At 44.0% G+C, this 17,018-nt stretch overlaps 1 protein-coding gene across 3 annotated transcripts in view; it reads right to left on the bottom strand.

Moving 5' to 3' along the window:
- cfap91 (cilia and flagella associated protein 91) overlaps positions 1-17,018 on the bottom strand; it is a 208,104-nt gene that overhangs the window by 164,113 nt on the left and 26,973 nt on the right. For all 3 annotated transcript variants that reach the window (XM_070893569.1, XM_070893568.1, XM_070893570.1), the window contains exons 3-5: positions 12,313-12,470; positions 5,903-5,986; positions 401-457 (exon numbers count right to left, since the gene is read on the bottom strand). In XM_070893569.1, coding sequence (XP_070749670.1) covers positions 401-457; positions 5,903-5,986; positions 12,313-12,470 — 299 coding nt within the window. The remainder of the gene's footprint in view (positions 1-400; positions 458-5,902; positions 5,987-12,312; positions 12,471-17,018) is intronic.

The raw sequence follows: 17,018 nt of genomic DNA, 5'->3' as shown, positions 1-17,018 counted from the left end.
CAAGTCATCCTCGACTCCAGGGGACTGCCTAAGAAGAAGAATGTTTTAGGAATGTTTAGCTTGGGAGTTTCCCTTCCTTGTGCCAAAAGAGGTGTACAATGCCTCCCTTAGCGCTGCACCCCCTGATGGCCCAGACGCCCACACTTAAATACTAAAGCGGAAACTATTCCCGGCCGCTAACTTATCTACCACGCCGCCATTATCGCCCCGAAAACAGAAAAGCCGAAAATCCAGCCCTTAGACTAGTAACAGAAACTATTGACATACTTAGAAGCCCAACTGATTCAGTTACTTCCCTTTCTACCAACCTCCTCCAAAAAAGGGGAAATATTATATCGACAGAGTTATACACTAAACCAAATTTATCACTAACCTCCATAAGAAGGTATTATGAACTTACTTGGTCATCTCCAGCATAACATTTACAGGTAGCTGTTGTACAAAGGGAATAATAGGCCTGTAAAGCAAGCATAAATATAACCATTAAAAATTACAATACAAGACTGCTGTTATGAGCCAAAAATTATTTAAGGCAAGATACTTCAAACAGATTTCAATTCTTTCTCCCTCTTCATCATTTAGTCTGCTGCCTCCTCCCTCCCAATTTCTTTTCTCAATCATGAGGGCAGCACAGCCAGGCTTCTTTCTGACCTGTCAATGTAATGCAACTTCACAAATTGCCAATAAGAGGCACACTTATGCATAGTCGGACCATTCTGGTCAGTTTCAATCAGCCTCCCTGCTTGTTCCTTGAAAATAAAATGTTCCATTGCTGGACACTGTAATATCTAGGGGCCCTATTGAGAATTGGTCGAGTGAATTTCCAGAGATCAAATTCTAATTGACAACAAACTAAGATTTTCTAGGTACCAAAACCTGTACCAGGAGTTCTTTGCTCTCAGGAGTCACCCTGTTAGAAAAGAACATAAGAACATAAGAAATGGGAGCAGGAGTAGGCCATTGGCCCCTCGAGCTTGCTCCGCCATTTAATAAGCTCATGGCTGATCTGATCATAGGGTCAGCTCCACTTCCCTGCCCGCTCCCCATAACCCTTCACTCCCTAATTGTTCAAAAATCTGTCTATTTCCACCTTAAATATATTCAATGACCCAGCCACCACAGCTCTCTGGGGCAGAGAATTCCATAGATTTACGACCCTCAGGAAAGACATTTCTCCTCATCTCAGTTCTAAATGGGCGACCCCTTATTCTTAAACTATGCTCCCTAGTTCTAGATTCCCCCATGAGTGGAAACAGCCTCTTTGCATCTACCATATTGAGCCTCCTCAGTATCTTATATGTTTCAATAAGATCACCTCTCATTCTTCTAAACTCCAATGAGTATAGGCCCAACTTTTCTTCATAAGTCAACCCCTTCATCTCAGGAATCAACCTAGTGAACCTTCTCTGAACTGCCTCCAATGCAAGTATATCCCTCCTTAAATAAGGAGACCAAAACTGTACGCAATACTCCAAGTGTGGTCTCACCAATACCCTGTACAGTTGTAGCAGGACTTCTCTGCTTTTATACTACTTCCCCCTGGCATTCCATTTTCTTCCTGATTACTTGCTGTACCTGCATACTAATGTTTTGTGTTTCATGCACAAGGACCCCCCAGAACCCTCTGCACTGCAGCATTTTGTAATCTCTCTCCATTTAAATAATAATTTGCTTTTTATTTTTCCTGACAAAGTGGATAACCTCACACTTTCCCACATTATACTCCATCTGTCAAATATTTGCTCACTCATTTAGCCTGGCTATATCCCTTTGCAGATTATTTGTGTACTCCTCACAACTTGCTTTCCCACCCATCTTTGTATCATCAGCAAACTTGGCTACATTACACCGTCCCTTCATGCAAGTCATTAATATAGATTGTAAATAGTGGAGGCTCTAGCACTGATTCCTGTAGCACTCCACTAGTTACCATTTGCCAACCGGAAAATTACCCATTTATCCCGACTCTCTGTTTTCTGTTAGTTAGCCAATCCTCTATCCATGCTAATATATTACCCCCAACCCCGTGAGCTCTTATCTTGTGCTCAAATAGCAGACATCATTGTATCTAAGATGTACTTGTATGTAAATATATATGGCATACATATATTTTTGTATCCTTATGCACAGAAGGTGCATGTATACAATTCTTTTTAGATATATTAATTATTTGGTAGCATTCTTGCCTGCAATCAGAAGGTTGCAGATTACAGCCCCTCTCCAGGACTTGAGCATGTAATCGAGATGGAGTCCTGTATTGTTAGAGATGCCATCCTTTAGAGGAAATGATTCCTCAACCAATAGCATCAAAAGTATTCACTATAAACTAGGCACAACTTACTAAATTTAATAAATATCCTTACAGCCAGCTGAAGTGAAGGAAGAGTATGCAAAGGGTAATGTGTGAACAGACACTGGAGGTGTAATGATAGACTTCTAATTAATCAACTTGAATCCTTTAACCTGCCTCTATTTCATCAGATGTATCAAGCAATGGCAGTAAGGAAAACTTTGGCAAATGTTGTTAAATGATTACTTGGCAGAAAGGTATTACTAATTTCAAGACCTATACTTAATTATTAGATGAAAGCTACAGTAGATGTATTTTAGAAGAAAGTTTTAAATCACCATCCCAACCATAAAAATGTGTCTGTGGAAATTTCAGCATCTTGGAAATGAAGGGGTGGAAAATTTTGCTGGTCAAAGGCCCATTGAGGAGTAATTTGAAGTAATTTTTTCATACTGGTGACAATGCTATTATTAGTAAAGTGGAATAAAAAAAGAGCACTGCAACATTACAATATGGCAAAGATCTTTATAACATGTTTTTAAAATCTTGGGATGCCAGCGTCATTGCCAAGGTCAGCATTTATTGCCCATCCCCAGTTGCCCTGAGATGGTGATTTTCTTTGTAGCGATTTCATACATCTGAATGGCCCACTTAATTAAGCAATTAAGGATAAACCACATTGGTGTAGGACTGGAATCACATATCGGCCAGACCGGGCAAGGACAGCAGGTTTCCCTCCTTAAAGGACATTAGTGAACCAGTTGTGTTTTTACAACAAGCTGACAGCTTCATGGTCAGTCCATACAGGTCCATGAACATTTTGTTATACTATACTATATGTATCCTTATTTTGCTGTTTTTTTTGTGACAGTTGTGGTGATTTTGTTTAAAGTACATCTCTTTTTACTTATAGTCCATAGTTGCCTGGTGGACCTCTTTTGCGTACTGTTATAGCAAATGTAGGCTATTTCAGAACTCATCAGGAGTCAACCTCATGGTGTGAGACTGAAGTCACCAGGAAGTGGCCAAACCACCTTAGAGTAACAAGTTCCCTTCACATAAGTGAGCCAGTTGGATTTTTATAACAATCCAACAGCTTTCATGATCACTTATTTTCTAGTACTTGCTGAAAACTTACCAGATTTATTGAATTCAATTATGCCATGATGAGATTTGAACTCACAATCTCTGGGTTGCTAGTCCAGTATCATAACCAAAACATTATTGTACCCTATACATTTGTGCCTGCTTCCTTTTTTTAAAAAAAACAATGATGGGTGTCTGTCCGTTGCCAGATATTTCGGTAGTCCATGGTAACCAAGTGATATTTAATGGGTTATCAGTCATGTGGTTACCAGAGATCAATTAAATGTATATGCTTTTCACTGTAACTCAGAATCTGCTTCCACAGTGCTGCACTCCTTGCTCCAACTCAGTCCGTAAGTGCGACTCTGAGCTTCCGACCATCTGTCATTTTAATTCTCCACTCCACTCCCACTCTAATATCTCCTTCCTCAGACTCCTGCACTGTTCCAATGAAGTTCAACGCAAGCTCGAGGAACAGCACCTCATCTTTCGTTTAGGCACTTTACAGCCTTCTGGACTCAACATCGAGTTCAACAATTTCAGAACATAACCTCTGCCCATCTTTGGCTCTCTTCCTTCCCTCCGCCCCCCGCCTCGAGCTTATGTTGTTTTTTTCTTTATCTTCAATGGCAGCTGGTCATTATTCCACCATTCACACCCTATCTAGATTAACCTTTTTCTAACTCCAGTCATTACCATTTCAATTTGGCCCATCATCCATTTTGTCTCTCTAATCTCTCCTGCCTTCCACCCTATCACAGACCTTCCCTTTTTTTCTTTCTTCCCCTCCCCCTTTCAGCGTTTCTTAAGAATGAGTTCTTTTCGAACATTCGGCAGTTCTGACGAAGGGTCATCGACCTGAAACATTAACTCTGTTTTTCACTCCACAGTTGCTGCCTGACATGCTGAGATTGCCAGCATTTTCTGTTTTTATTTCAGTGCTTCGCTTTCTGTTCAAGCACCGACTCCCAACCCCAAATACTCGGGGGCCAAAATTGCACATCGTCCCGGTTGGGGCGATAACCGTTCCAAGACTGGACATTCTGCGCACAGTGCAGAAGTCCCGCCCCGGAAACAAAATTGAGCTTACCGCCCCCGAAACGGAGTGCCGAGCTGCACGATCACGGCATGGACCCGGCGGAATTGGCAGAGAAAGGCCCGACTTATAAGTCGGCCAAAAAAAAATATCGGCACACATCAGCACGCACCTCTCCTTTATGTTTCGCCCCACGAGCAAAGTGTAGCCTAGTTCACGACCTGCACGGCTGACGCTGATATCAGTCGCAGCAGCCTCACAGGTGCTACCCAATTTCTGCCACGGGGTGATAAGGGGTGGACGCACATGGCGATGACATGATTGCCTGAGGCGCAGCAGCCCGGGACGCTACCAGCTGGGGCGCGGTGCTACGGTTTTGCGCTTGCGCTAACTCCCGGGTAATTTCGCGGGAGCCTGTAGCGCATGCCCCCATCAATAACTCCATTCCAAGCCATCCAGTTACTTACAGGCTGTGCCCCTCATGCTGTTTCCCAAGTCTTGGATCCTAAATTCCTCCTCTATCCCACGCTCTATGTACCTGCACTCTTCAAGCCCCAGGTTCTGGTCCCTTTACTCCCAAGTCTCTTCCTAGCCACAATTTCTCACTCACCTGAACATGTTGCCAGTACCAGCTGAGCTTGTAGCTCATGACCCAGTGCAACTGGCCTTGCAGACCAGGCAAGAGGTGCAACCCAGGCCCAGATCCTGCCTCTGCCCCAGGTTCTCTCTCACCCACATATTTTGTAGCTGCTCCTGGACAGCCGCTCCTCACCCAGCCCTTTTGATCCATATGTGATGACTGCTATCGTGCTATGTGTCTTAGCTTTAAAAAGGTCAAGGATTCAGATTAAGTAAGTCATTAAAGGAGTGTGCTGTTTGAGAGAAAGAGAGGGAGAGGTAGTTATTTGCTACTAGTGTGTGCATCAGGTAGCAAGCAAACAAATCATATGCATTCCTGCTACTGGAAATTCAGAATACTATAAATAAATGCAGAAAGTCCTAGGACATTGCATAGCACTACATATTGTCAAATTTGGAGAACTGAGCCCATTTAGATCCTGTTCTACAAAATACTTAACATTGCTGTAAAACTAGAACACATAGATGTATTAGCTGGACACTGACAAATATATGCAAAGCAGTAAGTATACCAAAACTATAAATTAGCCCAGTTAATCATCAACATTTGATTAGCAAACTTGGAAAGATTGATCTGTACAAGAACCTCAAAATTAAATGAAACTGCTGTGTTTTTATTACAATTGCATACATGAGAAACAAGCCATTGGGGTGCAGTAAAAAAAATCTGAATTATCCAGTAATTGTAATAACACAACACAGGAGAGTTTAATAACACAAATCAAATTCAAATTATCTAATAATTCAAACTAAGTAACATGAATATAAAGTTGAATTCTTCACTTTATACTCATGCTGACTTTTACAAAAATATTGGCAAATAGAAAACATATTTTCTTTGGTTATCTTACCTTGTGAAATATTTGCACCGGTTCCTACCACTCACTTGTGGATCTTCCTGCACTTGTAATTGCATTTTAATATAAGGGTTATGACTGGGAAGAAAATAAAATATTTGTGGAATGGGTTTGAATCAATTTTGCTGCTTCTTGTTGTAAAAGTTAAAATGCAAATAACAAGCAAAAGAATTTTCTAAGTAGAGACTAGTATCAATGTACTTTATCAATAATTCTTGTTAAAAAATTCATAGATGTTGACTTTTTAAAAGCATTATTCTTGCTGAATTGCAATTAGAACTGCTTAACCTCACTTTGCAGGGAACATTTACAAGGCAGCACAGAGAAGATTTTCTAACAAGGGAAATTAGGGATAGTGTTAAATCCAAGGGAAAGACATATAAATTGGCCAGAAAAAGCAGCAAACCTGAGGACTGGGAGAAATTCAGAATCCAGCAGAGGAGGACTAAGGATTTAATTAAGCGGGGGAAAATAGAGTACGCGAGTAAGCTTGCAGGGAACATAAAAACTGACTGCAAAATCTTCTATAAATATGTAAAGAGAAAAAGATTAGTGAAGACTAATGTAGGTCCCTTGCAGTCAGAATCAGGTGAATTTATAATGGGGAACAAGGAAATGGCAGACCAATTGAACAAATACTTTAGTTCTGTCTTCACTAAGGAAGACACGAATAACCTCCCGAAAATAAGAGGGGACCGAGGGTCTAGCGAGAAGGAGGAACTGAAGGAAATCCTTATTAGCCAGGAAATTGTGAGGGAAATTGATGGGTTTGAAGGCCGATAAATCCCCAGGGCCTGATAGTCTGCATCCCAGAGTACTTAAGGAGGTGGCCCTAGAAATAGCGGATGCATTGATGGTCAATTTCCAACATTCTGTAGACTCTGGATCAGTTCCTATGGATTGGAGGGTAGCTAGTGTAACCCCACTTTTTAAAAAAGGAGGGAGAGAGAAAACAGGGAATGATAGACCGGTTAGCCTGACATCGGTAGTGGAGAAAATGTTGGAATCAATTATTAAAGATGTAATAGCAGGAACGACATTCTTGCTATTGAGGGAGTGCACGAAGGTTCACCAGACTGATTCCCAAGATGGCAAGATTGACATATGAAGAAAGACTGGATCGACTAGGCTTATATTCACTGGAATTTAGAAGAACGAGAGGGGATCTCATAGAAACATATAAAATTCTGACGGGATTGGACAGGTTAGATGCAGGAAGAATGTTCCCGATGTTGGGGAAGTCCAGAACCAGGGGTCACAGTCTAAGGATAAGGGGTAAGCCATTTAGGACTGAGATGAGAAGAAACATCTTCACTCAGAGAATTGTGAACCTGTGGAATTCTCTCCCACAGAAAGTTGTTGAGGCCAGTTCCTTAGATATATTCAAAAGGGAGTTAGATGTGACCCTTACGGCTAAAGGGATCAAGGGTTATGGAGCGAAAGCAGGAATGGGGTACTGAAGTTGCATGATCAGCCATGATTATATTGAATGGTGGTGCAGGCTCGAAGGGCTGAATGGCCTACTCTTGCACCTGTTTTTACGTTTTCTATCCAATCAGACTGGAGGGAGGTATACAGTGGCATTCCCCAAGGTTCAGTACGAGGACCACTGTTGTTTTTGATATACATTAATAACTTGGACTTGGGGGTACAGGGCACAATTTCACACACTAAAGGATACAATTTTAAAGGGGATGCAAGAACAGTGAGACCTAGGAGTGCTTGTGTACAAATCCTTGATGGTGGTTAGACAGGTTAACAAAACAGTTAATAAAGCATATGGGATCCTGGGCTTTATAAATAGAGGCATAGACTACAAGGAATGTATGCTACATCTTTATAAAACACTTTGCTAAACCTTTATAAAATACTAGTTTGGCCCAAGCTGGAGTAATGTGTCCAATTGTGGGCACCACACTTTAGGAAGGACGTGAAAGCTTTGAAGAAGGCACTGAAGAGGTTTACTACAATGGTTCCAGGGATGAGCGATTAGTTAAGTAGATAGACTAGAGAAGCTGGGGTTGGAACAGAGGAGGCTAAGAGGAGATTTGATCGAGGTGTTTAAAATCATGAAGGATTTAGATAGAGTAAATAAAGAGAAACTGTTTCCAGTGACTGAAGGGTCGATAATCAGAGGGCACAGGTTTAAGGTGATTGGCAAAAGAACCAGAGGCGACACGAGGAAAACCTTTTTTTACACACAAGTGGCTAGGATTTGGAATGTACTGTCTGATAGGGTGGTGGATAGCTTTCAAAAGGGAATTGGATAAATACTTGAAATCGCAGGAATCGCAGGATAGCGCAGATGAATACGTGGCTTGAGCAGTGGTGCAGCAGGTAGGGATTCAAATTCCTGGGGCATTGGAACCGGTTCTGAGGGAGGTGGGACCAGTACAAACCGGACGGTCTGCACCTGGGCAGGACCGGAACCAATGTCCTAGGGGGAGTGTTTGCTAGTGCTGTTGGGGAGGATTTAAACTAATATGGCAGGGGGATGGGAACCAATGCAGGGAGACAGAGGGAAACAAAAAGGAGGCAAAAGCAAAAGACAGAAAGGAGATGAGGAAAAGTGGAGGGCAGAGAAACCCAAGGCAAAGAACAAAAAGGGCCACTGTACAGCAAAATTCTAAAAGGACAAAGGATGTTTAAAAAACAAGCCTGAAGGCTTTGTGTCTTAATGCAAAGAGTATCTGCAATAAAGTGGATGAATTAACTGTGCAAATAGATGTTACCAAATATGATGTGATTGGGATTACGGAGACGTGGCTCCAGGATGATCAGGGCTGGGAACTCAACATCCAGGGGTATTCAACATTCAGGAAAGATAGAATAAAAGGAAAAGGAGGTGGGGTAGCATTGCTGGTTAAGGAGCAAATTAAGGCAATAGTTCGGAAGGACATTAGCTTGGATGATGTGGAATCTATATGGGTAGAGTTGCAGAATACCAAAGGGCAAAAAACGTTAGTGGGAGTTGTGTACAGACCTCCAAACAGTAGTAGTGATGTTGGGGAGGGCATCAAACAGGAAATTAGGGGTGCGTGCAATAAAGGTGCAGCAGTTATAATGGGTGACTTTAATATGCACATAGATTGGGTTAACCAAACTGGAAGCAATACGGTGGAGGAGGATTTCCTGGAGTGCATAAGGGATGGTTTTTTAGACCAATATGTCGAGGAACCAACTAGGAGGGAGGCCATCTTAGACTGGGTGTTGTGTAATGAGAGAGGATTAATTAGCAATCTCGTTGTGCGAGGCCCCTTGGGGAAGAGTGACCATAATATGGTGGAATTCTGCATTAGGATGGAGAATGAAACAGTTAATTCAGAGACCATGGTCCAGAACTTAAAGAAGGGTAACTTTGAAGGTATGAGGCGTGAATTGGCTAGGATAGATTGGCGAATGATACTTAAGGGGTTGACTGTGGATGGGCAATGGCAGACATTTAGAGACCGCATGGATGAACTACAACAATTGTACATTCCTGTCTGGCGTAAAAATAAAAAAGGGAAGGTGGCTCAACCATGGCTATCAAGAGAAATCAGGGATAGCATTAAAGCCAAGGAAGTGGCATACAAATTGGCCAGAAATAGCAGCGAACCCGGGGACTGGGAGAAATTTAGAACTCAGCAGAGGAGAACAAAGGGTTTGATTAGGGCAGGGAAAATGGAGTATGAGAAGAAGCTTGCAGGCAACATTAAGACGGATTGCAAAAGTTTCTACAGATATGTAAAGAGAAAAAGGTTAGTAAAGACAAACGTAGGTCCCCTGCAGTCAGAATCAGGAGACGTCATAACGGGGAACAAAGAAATGGCAGACCAATTGCACAAGTACTTTGGTTCGGTATTCACTGAGGAGGACACAAACAACCTTCCGGATATAAAAGGGGTCGGAGGGTCTAGTAAGGAGGAGGAACTGAGGGAAATCCTTATTAGTCGGGAAATTGTGTTGGGGAAATTGATGGGATTGAAGGCCGATAAATCCCCAGGGCCTGATGGACTGCATCCCAGAGTACTTAAGGAGGTGGCCTTGGAAATAGTGGATGCATTGACAGTCATTTTCCAACATTCCATTGACTCTGGATCAGTTCATATGGAGTGGAGGGTAGCCAATGTAACCCCACTTTTTAAAAAAGGAGGGAGAGAGAAAACAGGGAATTATAGACCGGTCAGCCTGACATCGGTAGTGGGTAAAATGATGGAATCAATTATTAAGGATGTCATAGCAGTGCATTTGGAAAGAGGTAATATGATAGGTCCAAGTCAGCATGGATTTGTGAAAGGGAAATCATGCTTGACAAATCTTCTGGAATTTTTTGAGGATGTTTCCAGTAGAGTGGACAAGGGAGAACCAGTTGATGTGGTATATTTGGACTTTCAGAAGGCTTTCGACAAGGTCCCACACAAGAGATTAATGTGCAAAGTTAAAGCACATGGGATTGGGGGTAGTGTGCTGACATGGATTGAGAACTGGTTGTCAGACAGCAAGCAAAGAGTAGGAGTAAATGGGGACTTTTCAGAATGGCAGGCAGTGACTAGTGGGGTACCGCAAGGTTCTGTGCTGGGGCCCCAGCTGTTTACACTGTACATTAATGATTTAGACGAGGGGATTAAATGTAGTATCTCCAAATTTGCGGATGACACTAAGTTGGGTGGCAGTGTGAGCTGCGAGGAGGATGCTATGAGGCTGCAGAGCGACTTGGATAGGTTAGGTGAGTGGGCAAATGCATGGCAGATGAAGTATAATGTGGATAAATGTGAGGTTATCCACTTTGGTGGTAAAAACAGAGAGACAGCCTATTATCTGAATGGTGACAGATTAGGAAAAGGGGAGGTGCAAAGAGACCTGGGTGTCATGGTACATCAGTCATTGAAGGTTGGCATGCAGGTACAGCAGGCGGTTAAGAAAGCAAATGGCATGTTGGCCTTCATAGCGAGGGGATTTGAGTACAGGGGCAGGGAGGTGTTGCTACAATTGTACAGGGCCTTGGTGAGGCCACACCTGGAGTATTGTGTACAGTTTTGGTCTCCTAACCTGAGGAAGGACATTCTTGCTATTGAGGGAGTGCAGCGAAGGTTCACCAGATTGATTCCCGGGATGGCGGGACTGACCTATCAAGAAAGACTGGATCAACTGGGCTTGTATTCACTGGAGTTCAGAAGAATGAGAGGCGACCTCATAGAAACGTTTAAAATTCTGACGGGGTTAGACAGGTTAGATGCAGGAAGAATGTTCCCAATGTTGGGGAAGTCCAGAACCAGGGGACACAGTCTAAGGATAAGGGGGAAGCTATTTAGGACCGAGATGAGGAGGAATTTCTTCACCCAGAGAGTGGTGAACCTGTGGAATTCTCTACCACAGAAAGTTGTTGAGGCCAATTCATTAAATATATTCAAAAAGGAGTTAGATGAAGTCCTTACTACTAGGGGAATCAAGGGGTATGGTGAGAAAGCAGGAATGGGGTACTGAAGTTGCATGTTCAGCCATGAACTCATTGAATGGCAGTGCAGGCTAGAAGGGCCGAATGGCCTACACCTGCACCTATTTTCTATGTTTCTATGTTTCTATGAAAGAGAATAAATTACAGCAATATGGAGCAAGAGCAGGGGAGTAGGACTAACTGGATTGCTCTTTAAAAGAGTCAACGCAGACTTGATGGGCCGATTGGCCTTCTTTTGTGCTCTACTATTCTATGATCAGTCTTAGCTGCATTCAAATCTAGACATAAAGAGAAAAGGTGCTAATCCACCCTACCAGCACAAATCTTCTGACATTTTTCTTTCCTGTTTGCTTCATTTAATTTTTTGAAATTTGAGCTCCGAAGACATGAAAGGAACTGGCTGAGATGAATATTACACTGAACAGTTTGACAAACCTTACTTAACACACAGCTGAACTAACAAGATTTTTAAAGCATCTGGTTTAATGACCATCTACTAATGATAATTGAGCTCCCTCACACATTCATCTGAAATTTCCTTGGGGGTTCTCCTAATCTCCCACTCTAACTTCGAAGGAAGACTGGTGGAACCCCCAGAGAAATGGTGTAAACGGCTAAAAATGGCCATTTATGGGGACTATTTACAAGACGGCTCTGTCAATCTTTACAGCAGGAGATGGGGAAAACCCTGCAGAAATTGCATTCAGCCACTCCTCTCAACCAATTCACCAATAATGTCACAGCTGTTCACAATTTATAAAAAAATAAATAAAATGAACAAAAAAAGAATTCGAAAACACTGTTAAAACTTTTTTGCAATAATTTTACATTTTTCAAACGGGTATCTGTAGCAAGACATGCTCTTCAAATGTGATTAAACTCCAGTTATAAGATTTCTTTTTAATAAAAGTCTATTTGATTTTGACTATTTATCTTATCTAAAAAGGAAAAAGGAAAAATAAATTACGCTGCCAGTTGCTTGATGGCTTCTTGTTTTCTATCTCTATATCCTCTCCAGCGTTGATCAACAAATTTTGGGACAGGGTCATTATGATCCAGCTGAAGGGTGTAGTTTGGAAAATGCTGCAAATTACTGAACATGGCCTCATAGTCAGGTACTTTTTTCTGCATGATATAAGAAATACAAACTCAGTGACAACTAGACCCAAAGACAAACTAACACTAACACACACAAAGCACACACTAACATAAATATATGGATATAAAAATACAGTTATGTCACTGCTTAGTACAACAGTAAATTAGCGGAGATGTCAGTGTAATAAACATTTCTGCACTTCATAAATACTCGATATTTGCAAGGCATATTGTTGACATAAACGAGAATTTTCTTCTAGGAGGCGGATTATTGTTGGGGGAGTGGGGGGGGCTGGGTTTGCCGTGGGTCCAGCCGACTTTATTAGCAGTGCCTAACTTGAATGTGAGGCTTTGGTTTCCCGCCCGTAGCCAGCCAGCTTGAGAGGCTAGCTGGCTGTGGGTGAGTAGGCCTCAGTTGGGAGGGGTAAGTCTGGGGGGGGGGGGGGGGGATCGGTCGAGAGTCAGCAGGAGTGGGTAAGACAGGATCGGTGGGGGATTGGGTTGGCTGCTTGCCTCCCCCCTCCCCCCCACCGCCGCCAACCTGGTCCCGTCTCCGGCAAAGCGGAAGTGGGCAGGTTGGAGGCTGGATCAGATTGGGAATCCCATTTTTAACAATTTAACAGCCCCCATGCTCCAAACCACCTGTTTTTATTTAAAGAGGAAAATTCCAGCCTGCGTCAGTAAATTGTACCATTACTTATTCTGCTTAGACAAATATTAAGAAAGAATAGTTTGTGACTTGTTATGTCATTCAGAAGCTCACTACTGCATTACAAACATTCTATCTGCCAGTTGGCATTGCAGAGTTTTTATAAACTAATGTGGTTGCACTCATTGCTTCCTGTATATTCATTTTTGAAAAGAAGAAATTTATCTCTAATTTGCAGAAATTACAAACAGGTTTGTACTTTGAAGTATTGATATGATGACGGTTTGTGGCTTTGCTTAAAGACACACAACAAGCAGGCACATTTTCCAAAAACAACATGAATCTCAGGAAACCCAGTCACAGATTGGGAAATATGAAACATATAGAAGGTGATAATTTGTGTTCAAAAACAAGCAATACATATATATAAGTGCAAAAACAAAATGATGGCTCCCTGCTTGGTCAATTTCAGAAAGAATCCATTAGCACAGTGAAAAATCAATAAATAGTGGATACCAGATAACTTGGCAACACAGTGATGAGCATAGAAACATAAGACCCAAGTTTCCACACGCGCCTAGAACGGCGCAGTCCCGACCTGGACGCCCGTTTTTCGCGCCACAAAGAGCGCCTAAAAAAATCCTCCGTATTCTCCACCTCCCTGCAGGTCCTCTGGCCCTTGGCGCAGCCAGCATGAGCTATGGGGGGGCGGAGCCAGGTCTCTGCGCTGAAAACAGTGCCGGGACCTCTGCACATGCGCGCTACAGTCGGCACGCAAGTGCAGTAGCTCCAGGCGCCGAACTGTGTGGGAGAGGCCCGAAGCACGCAGCCCCTAGCCCTGGCTGAATGGCCTCACTGGGGCTGCGTGAATAAGGCTCCTCCCACGGCCAGCTCCTGCTTCCCCCCCCCGCGACCAGACCCGACACCCGCTCCCCGCACCCCCCCTGCCTCCGGACCAGACCCGACACCCGCGCCCCCCCGACTGACCCGACCCGACCCGCGCTCCTGTTCCTGCTCCCCGCCTCCACGACTCGACCCGACCCGCGCTCCTGTTCCCGCTCCCCGCCTCCCCGACTCGACCCAACCCGACCCGCGCTCCTGTTCCTGCTCCCCGCCTCAACCCGACCCGCGCTCCTGTTCCCGCTCCCCGCCTCCCCGACTCGCACTCCTGTTCCCGCTCCCCCGACTGGACCCAACCCGACCCGCGCTCCCGCCCCCCGACCCGACCCCCCCCCACTGGACCCGACCAGACTCCCGGACTGGATCCGACCTGACCTCTCCCCCTCCCTCCCTCCCTCTCCCCCCTCTCTCTCTCTCTCTCTCTGCCCCCCTCTCTCCTCACCCCTTCTCTCTTCCCCCCCCCTCTCTCTTCCCCCTCCCCTCTTCCCCCCCCTCTCTCTTTCCCCTCCCTCTTTCTTTTCCCCCTCTCTCTTTCCCCCCTCTCTCTTTCCCCTCCTCTCTCTTTCCCCTCCTCTCTCTTTCCCCCCCTCTCTCTTTCCCCTCCTCTCTCTTTCCCCTCCTCTCTCTTTCCCCTCCTCTCTCTTTCCCCCCCCTCTCTCTTTCCCCCCCCTCTCTCTTCCCCCCCCTCTCTCTCCCCCCCCCTCTCCCTCCCCCCACCCCCTCTCCCTCTCTCTCTCTCCCTCTCTCTCTCTCTCCCTCTCCCTCTCCCTCTCTCCCCCCCTCTCCCTCTCTCTCCCTCCCCCCACCCCCCCGACCCGACCCAACGCCACCTACCTGTAAATCTGGTGCTGGGGACAGGCCCTGCCTGAAGTCTCGGGCCGGCCCGTTCAGCCTTCGGTCCCGAAAGGCCTGCCTGAAGCACTTTCACACAGGTAGAAAGATGGTTTATTTAATCTTTTCTTGGCTTATAAATGTTTATTCAGGTTGGATTTATTTGTATAATATTTGTATAAGTATAAATAAGGATTTATTATAGAATTTAATGACTTCCCTCCCCCCCCCCCACCTCGTTCTGGACGCCTAATTTGTAACCTGCGCCTGATTTTTTAATGTGTAGAACAGGTTTTTTCAGTTCTACAAAAATCTTCACTTGCTCCATTCTACTTTAGTTTGGAGTACGTTTTCACTGTGGAAACTTTCAAATCAGGCGTCAGTGGCCGGACACGCCCCCTTTTGAAGAAACAATTCTGTTCCAAAGTAGAACTATTCTACCTGACTTGAACTGCAGAAAAAAAAATGTGGAGAATTGCGATTTCTAAGATAGTCCGTTCTCCACCAGTTGCTCCTAAAAATCAGGCGCAAATCATGTGGAAACTTGGGCCCATAGAAACAGAAAATAGGTGCAGGATCAGACCATTCAGCCCTTCGAGCCTGCACCACCATTCAATATGATCATGGCTGATTATGCAACTTCAGTACCCAACTCCTGCCTTCTCTCCATACTCCCTGATCCCTTTAGCCATAAGGGCCACATCTAACTCCCTTTTGAATATATCCAACGAACTGAACTCAACAACTTTCTGTGTTAGAGAATTCCACAGGTTCACAATTCTCTGGGTGGAAAAGTTTCTCCTCATCTCGGTTCTAGATGGCTTACCCCTTATCCTTAGATTGTGACCCCTGGTTCTGAACTTCCCCAACATCGGGAACATTCTTCCTGCATATAACCTGTCCAATCCCGACAGAATTTTATATGCTTTAATGAGATCCCCTCTCATTCTTCTAAATTCCAGTGAATATAAGCCTAGTCGATCCAGTGTTTCTTCATATGTCAGTTCTTCCATTCCGGGAATCAGTCTGGTGAACCTTCGCTGCACTCCCTCAATAGCAAGAATGTCCTTCCTCGGATTAGGAGATCAAAACTGCACACAATACTCAAGGTGTGGTCTCACCAAGGTCCTGTACAACTGCAGTAAGACCTCCCTGCTCATTTACTCAAATCCTCTCACTATGAAGGCCAACATGCCATTTGCTTTCTTTACTGCCTGCTGTACATGTATGCCTACTTTCAATGACTGATGTACTATGACACCCAGGTCACGTTGCATCTCCCCTTTTACTAATCTGTCACCATTCAGATAATAATCTGCCTTCCTGTTTTTGCCACCAAAAGTGGATAACCTCACATTTATCCACATTATATTGCATCTGTCATGCATTTTCCCACTCACCTAACCTGTCTAAGTCACCCTGCAGCCTCTTAGCTCACAGTTCACACTGCCATCCAGCTTAGTATCATCTGCAAACTTGGAGATATTACATTCAATTCCTTTGTCTAAATCATTAATGTATGTTGTAAATAGCTGGGGTCCCAGCACCGAACCCTGCGGCACCCCACTAGTCACTGCCTGCCATTCTGAAAAGGACCCGTTTATTCCCACTCTTTGCTTCCTGTCTGCCAACCAGTTCTCTATCCACATCAATACATTACAGCCAATAACATGTGCCTTAATTTTGCACACCAATCTCTTGTGTGGGACCTTGTTAAAAGCCTTTTGAAAGTCCAAATACACCACATCCACTGGTTCTCCCTTGTCCACTCTACTAGTTACATCCTCAAAAAATTCCAGAAGATTTGTCAAGCATGATTTCCCTTTCATAAATCCATGCTGACTTGGACCGATCCTGTCACTGCTTTCCAAATGCGCTGCTATTACACCTTTAATAATTGATTCCAGTATTTTCCCCACTACCGATGTCAGACTCACCGGTCTATAATGCCCTATTTTCTCTCTTCCTCCTTTTTTAAAAAGTGGGGTTACATTAGCTACCCTCCAATCCATAGGAACTGATCCAGAGTCCAGGAAATGTTGGAAAATGACCACCAACGCATCTACTATTTCTAGGGCTCTGGGATGCAGACTATCAGACCCTGGGGATTTATCAGCCTTCAATCCCATCAATTTCCCTAACACCATTTCTTGACTAATAAGGATTTCCCTCAGTTCCTGCCATTGTCAGTCGAG

Source organism: Pristiophorus japonicus, chromosome 11 (genome assembly GCF_044704955.1).
Source record: "Pristiophorus japonicus isolate sPriJap1 chromosome 11, sPriJap1.hap1, whole genome shotgun sequence".
NCBI lineage: Eukaryota > Metazoa > Chordata > Chondrichthyes > Pristiophoridae > Pristiophorus > Pristiophorus japonicus.
This window is presented reverse-complemented; position numbering and strand designations above follow the sequence as displayed.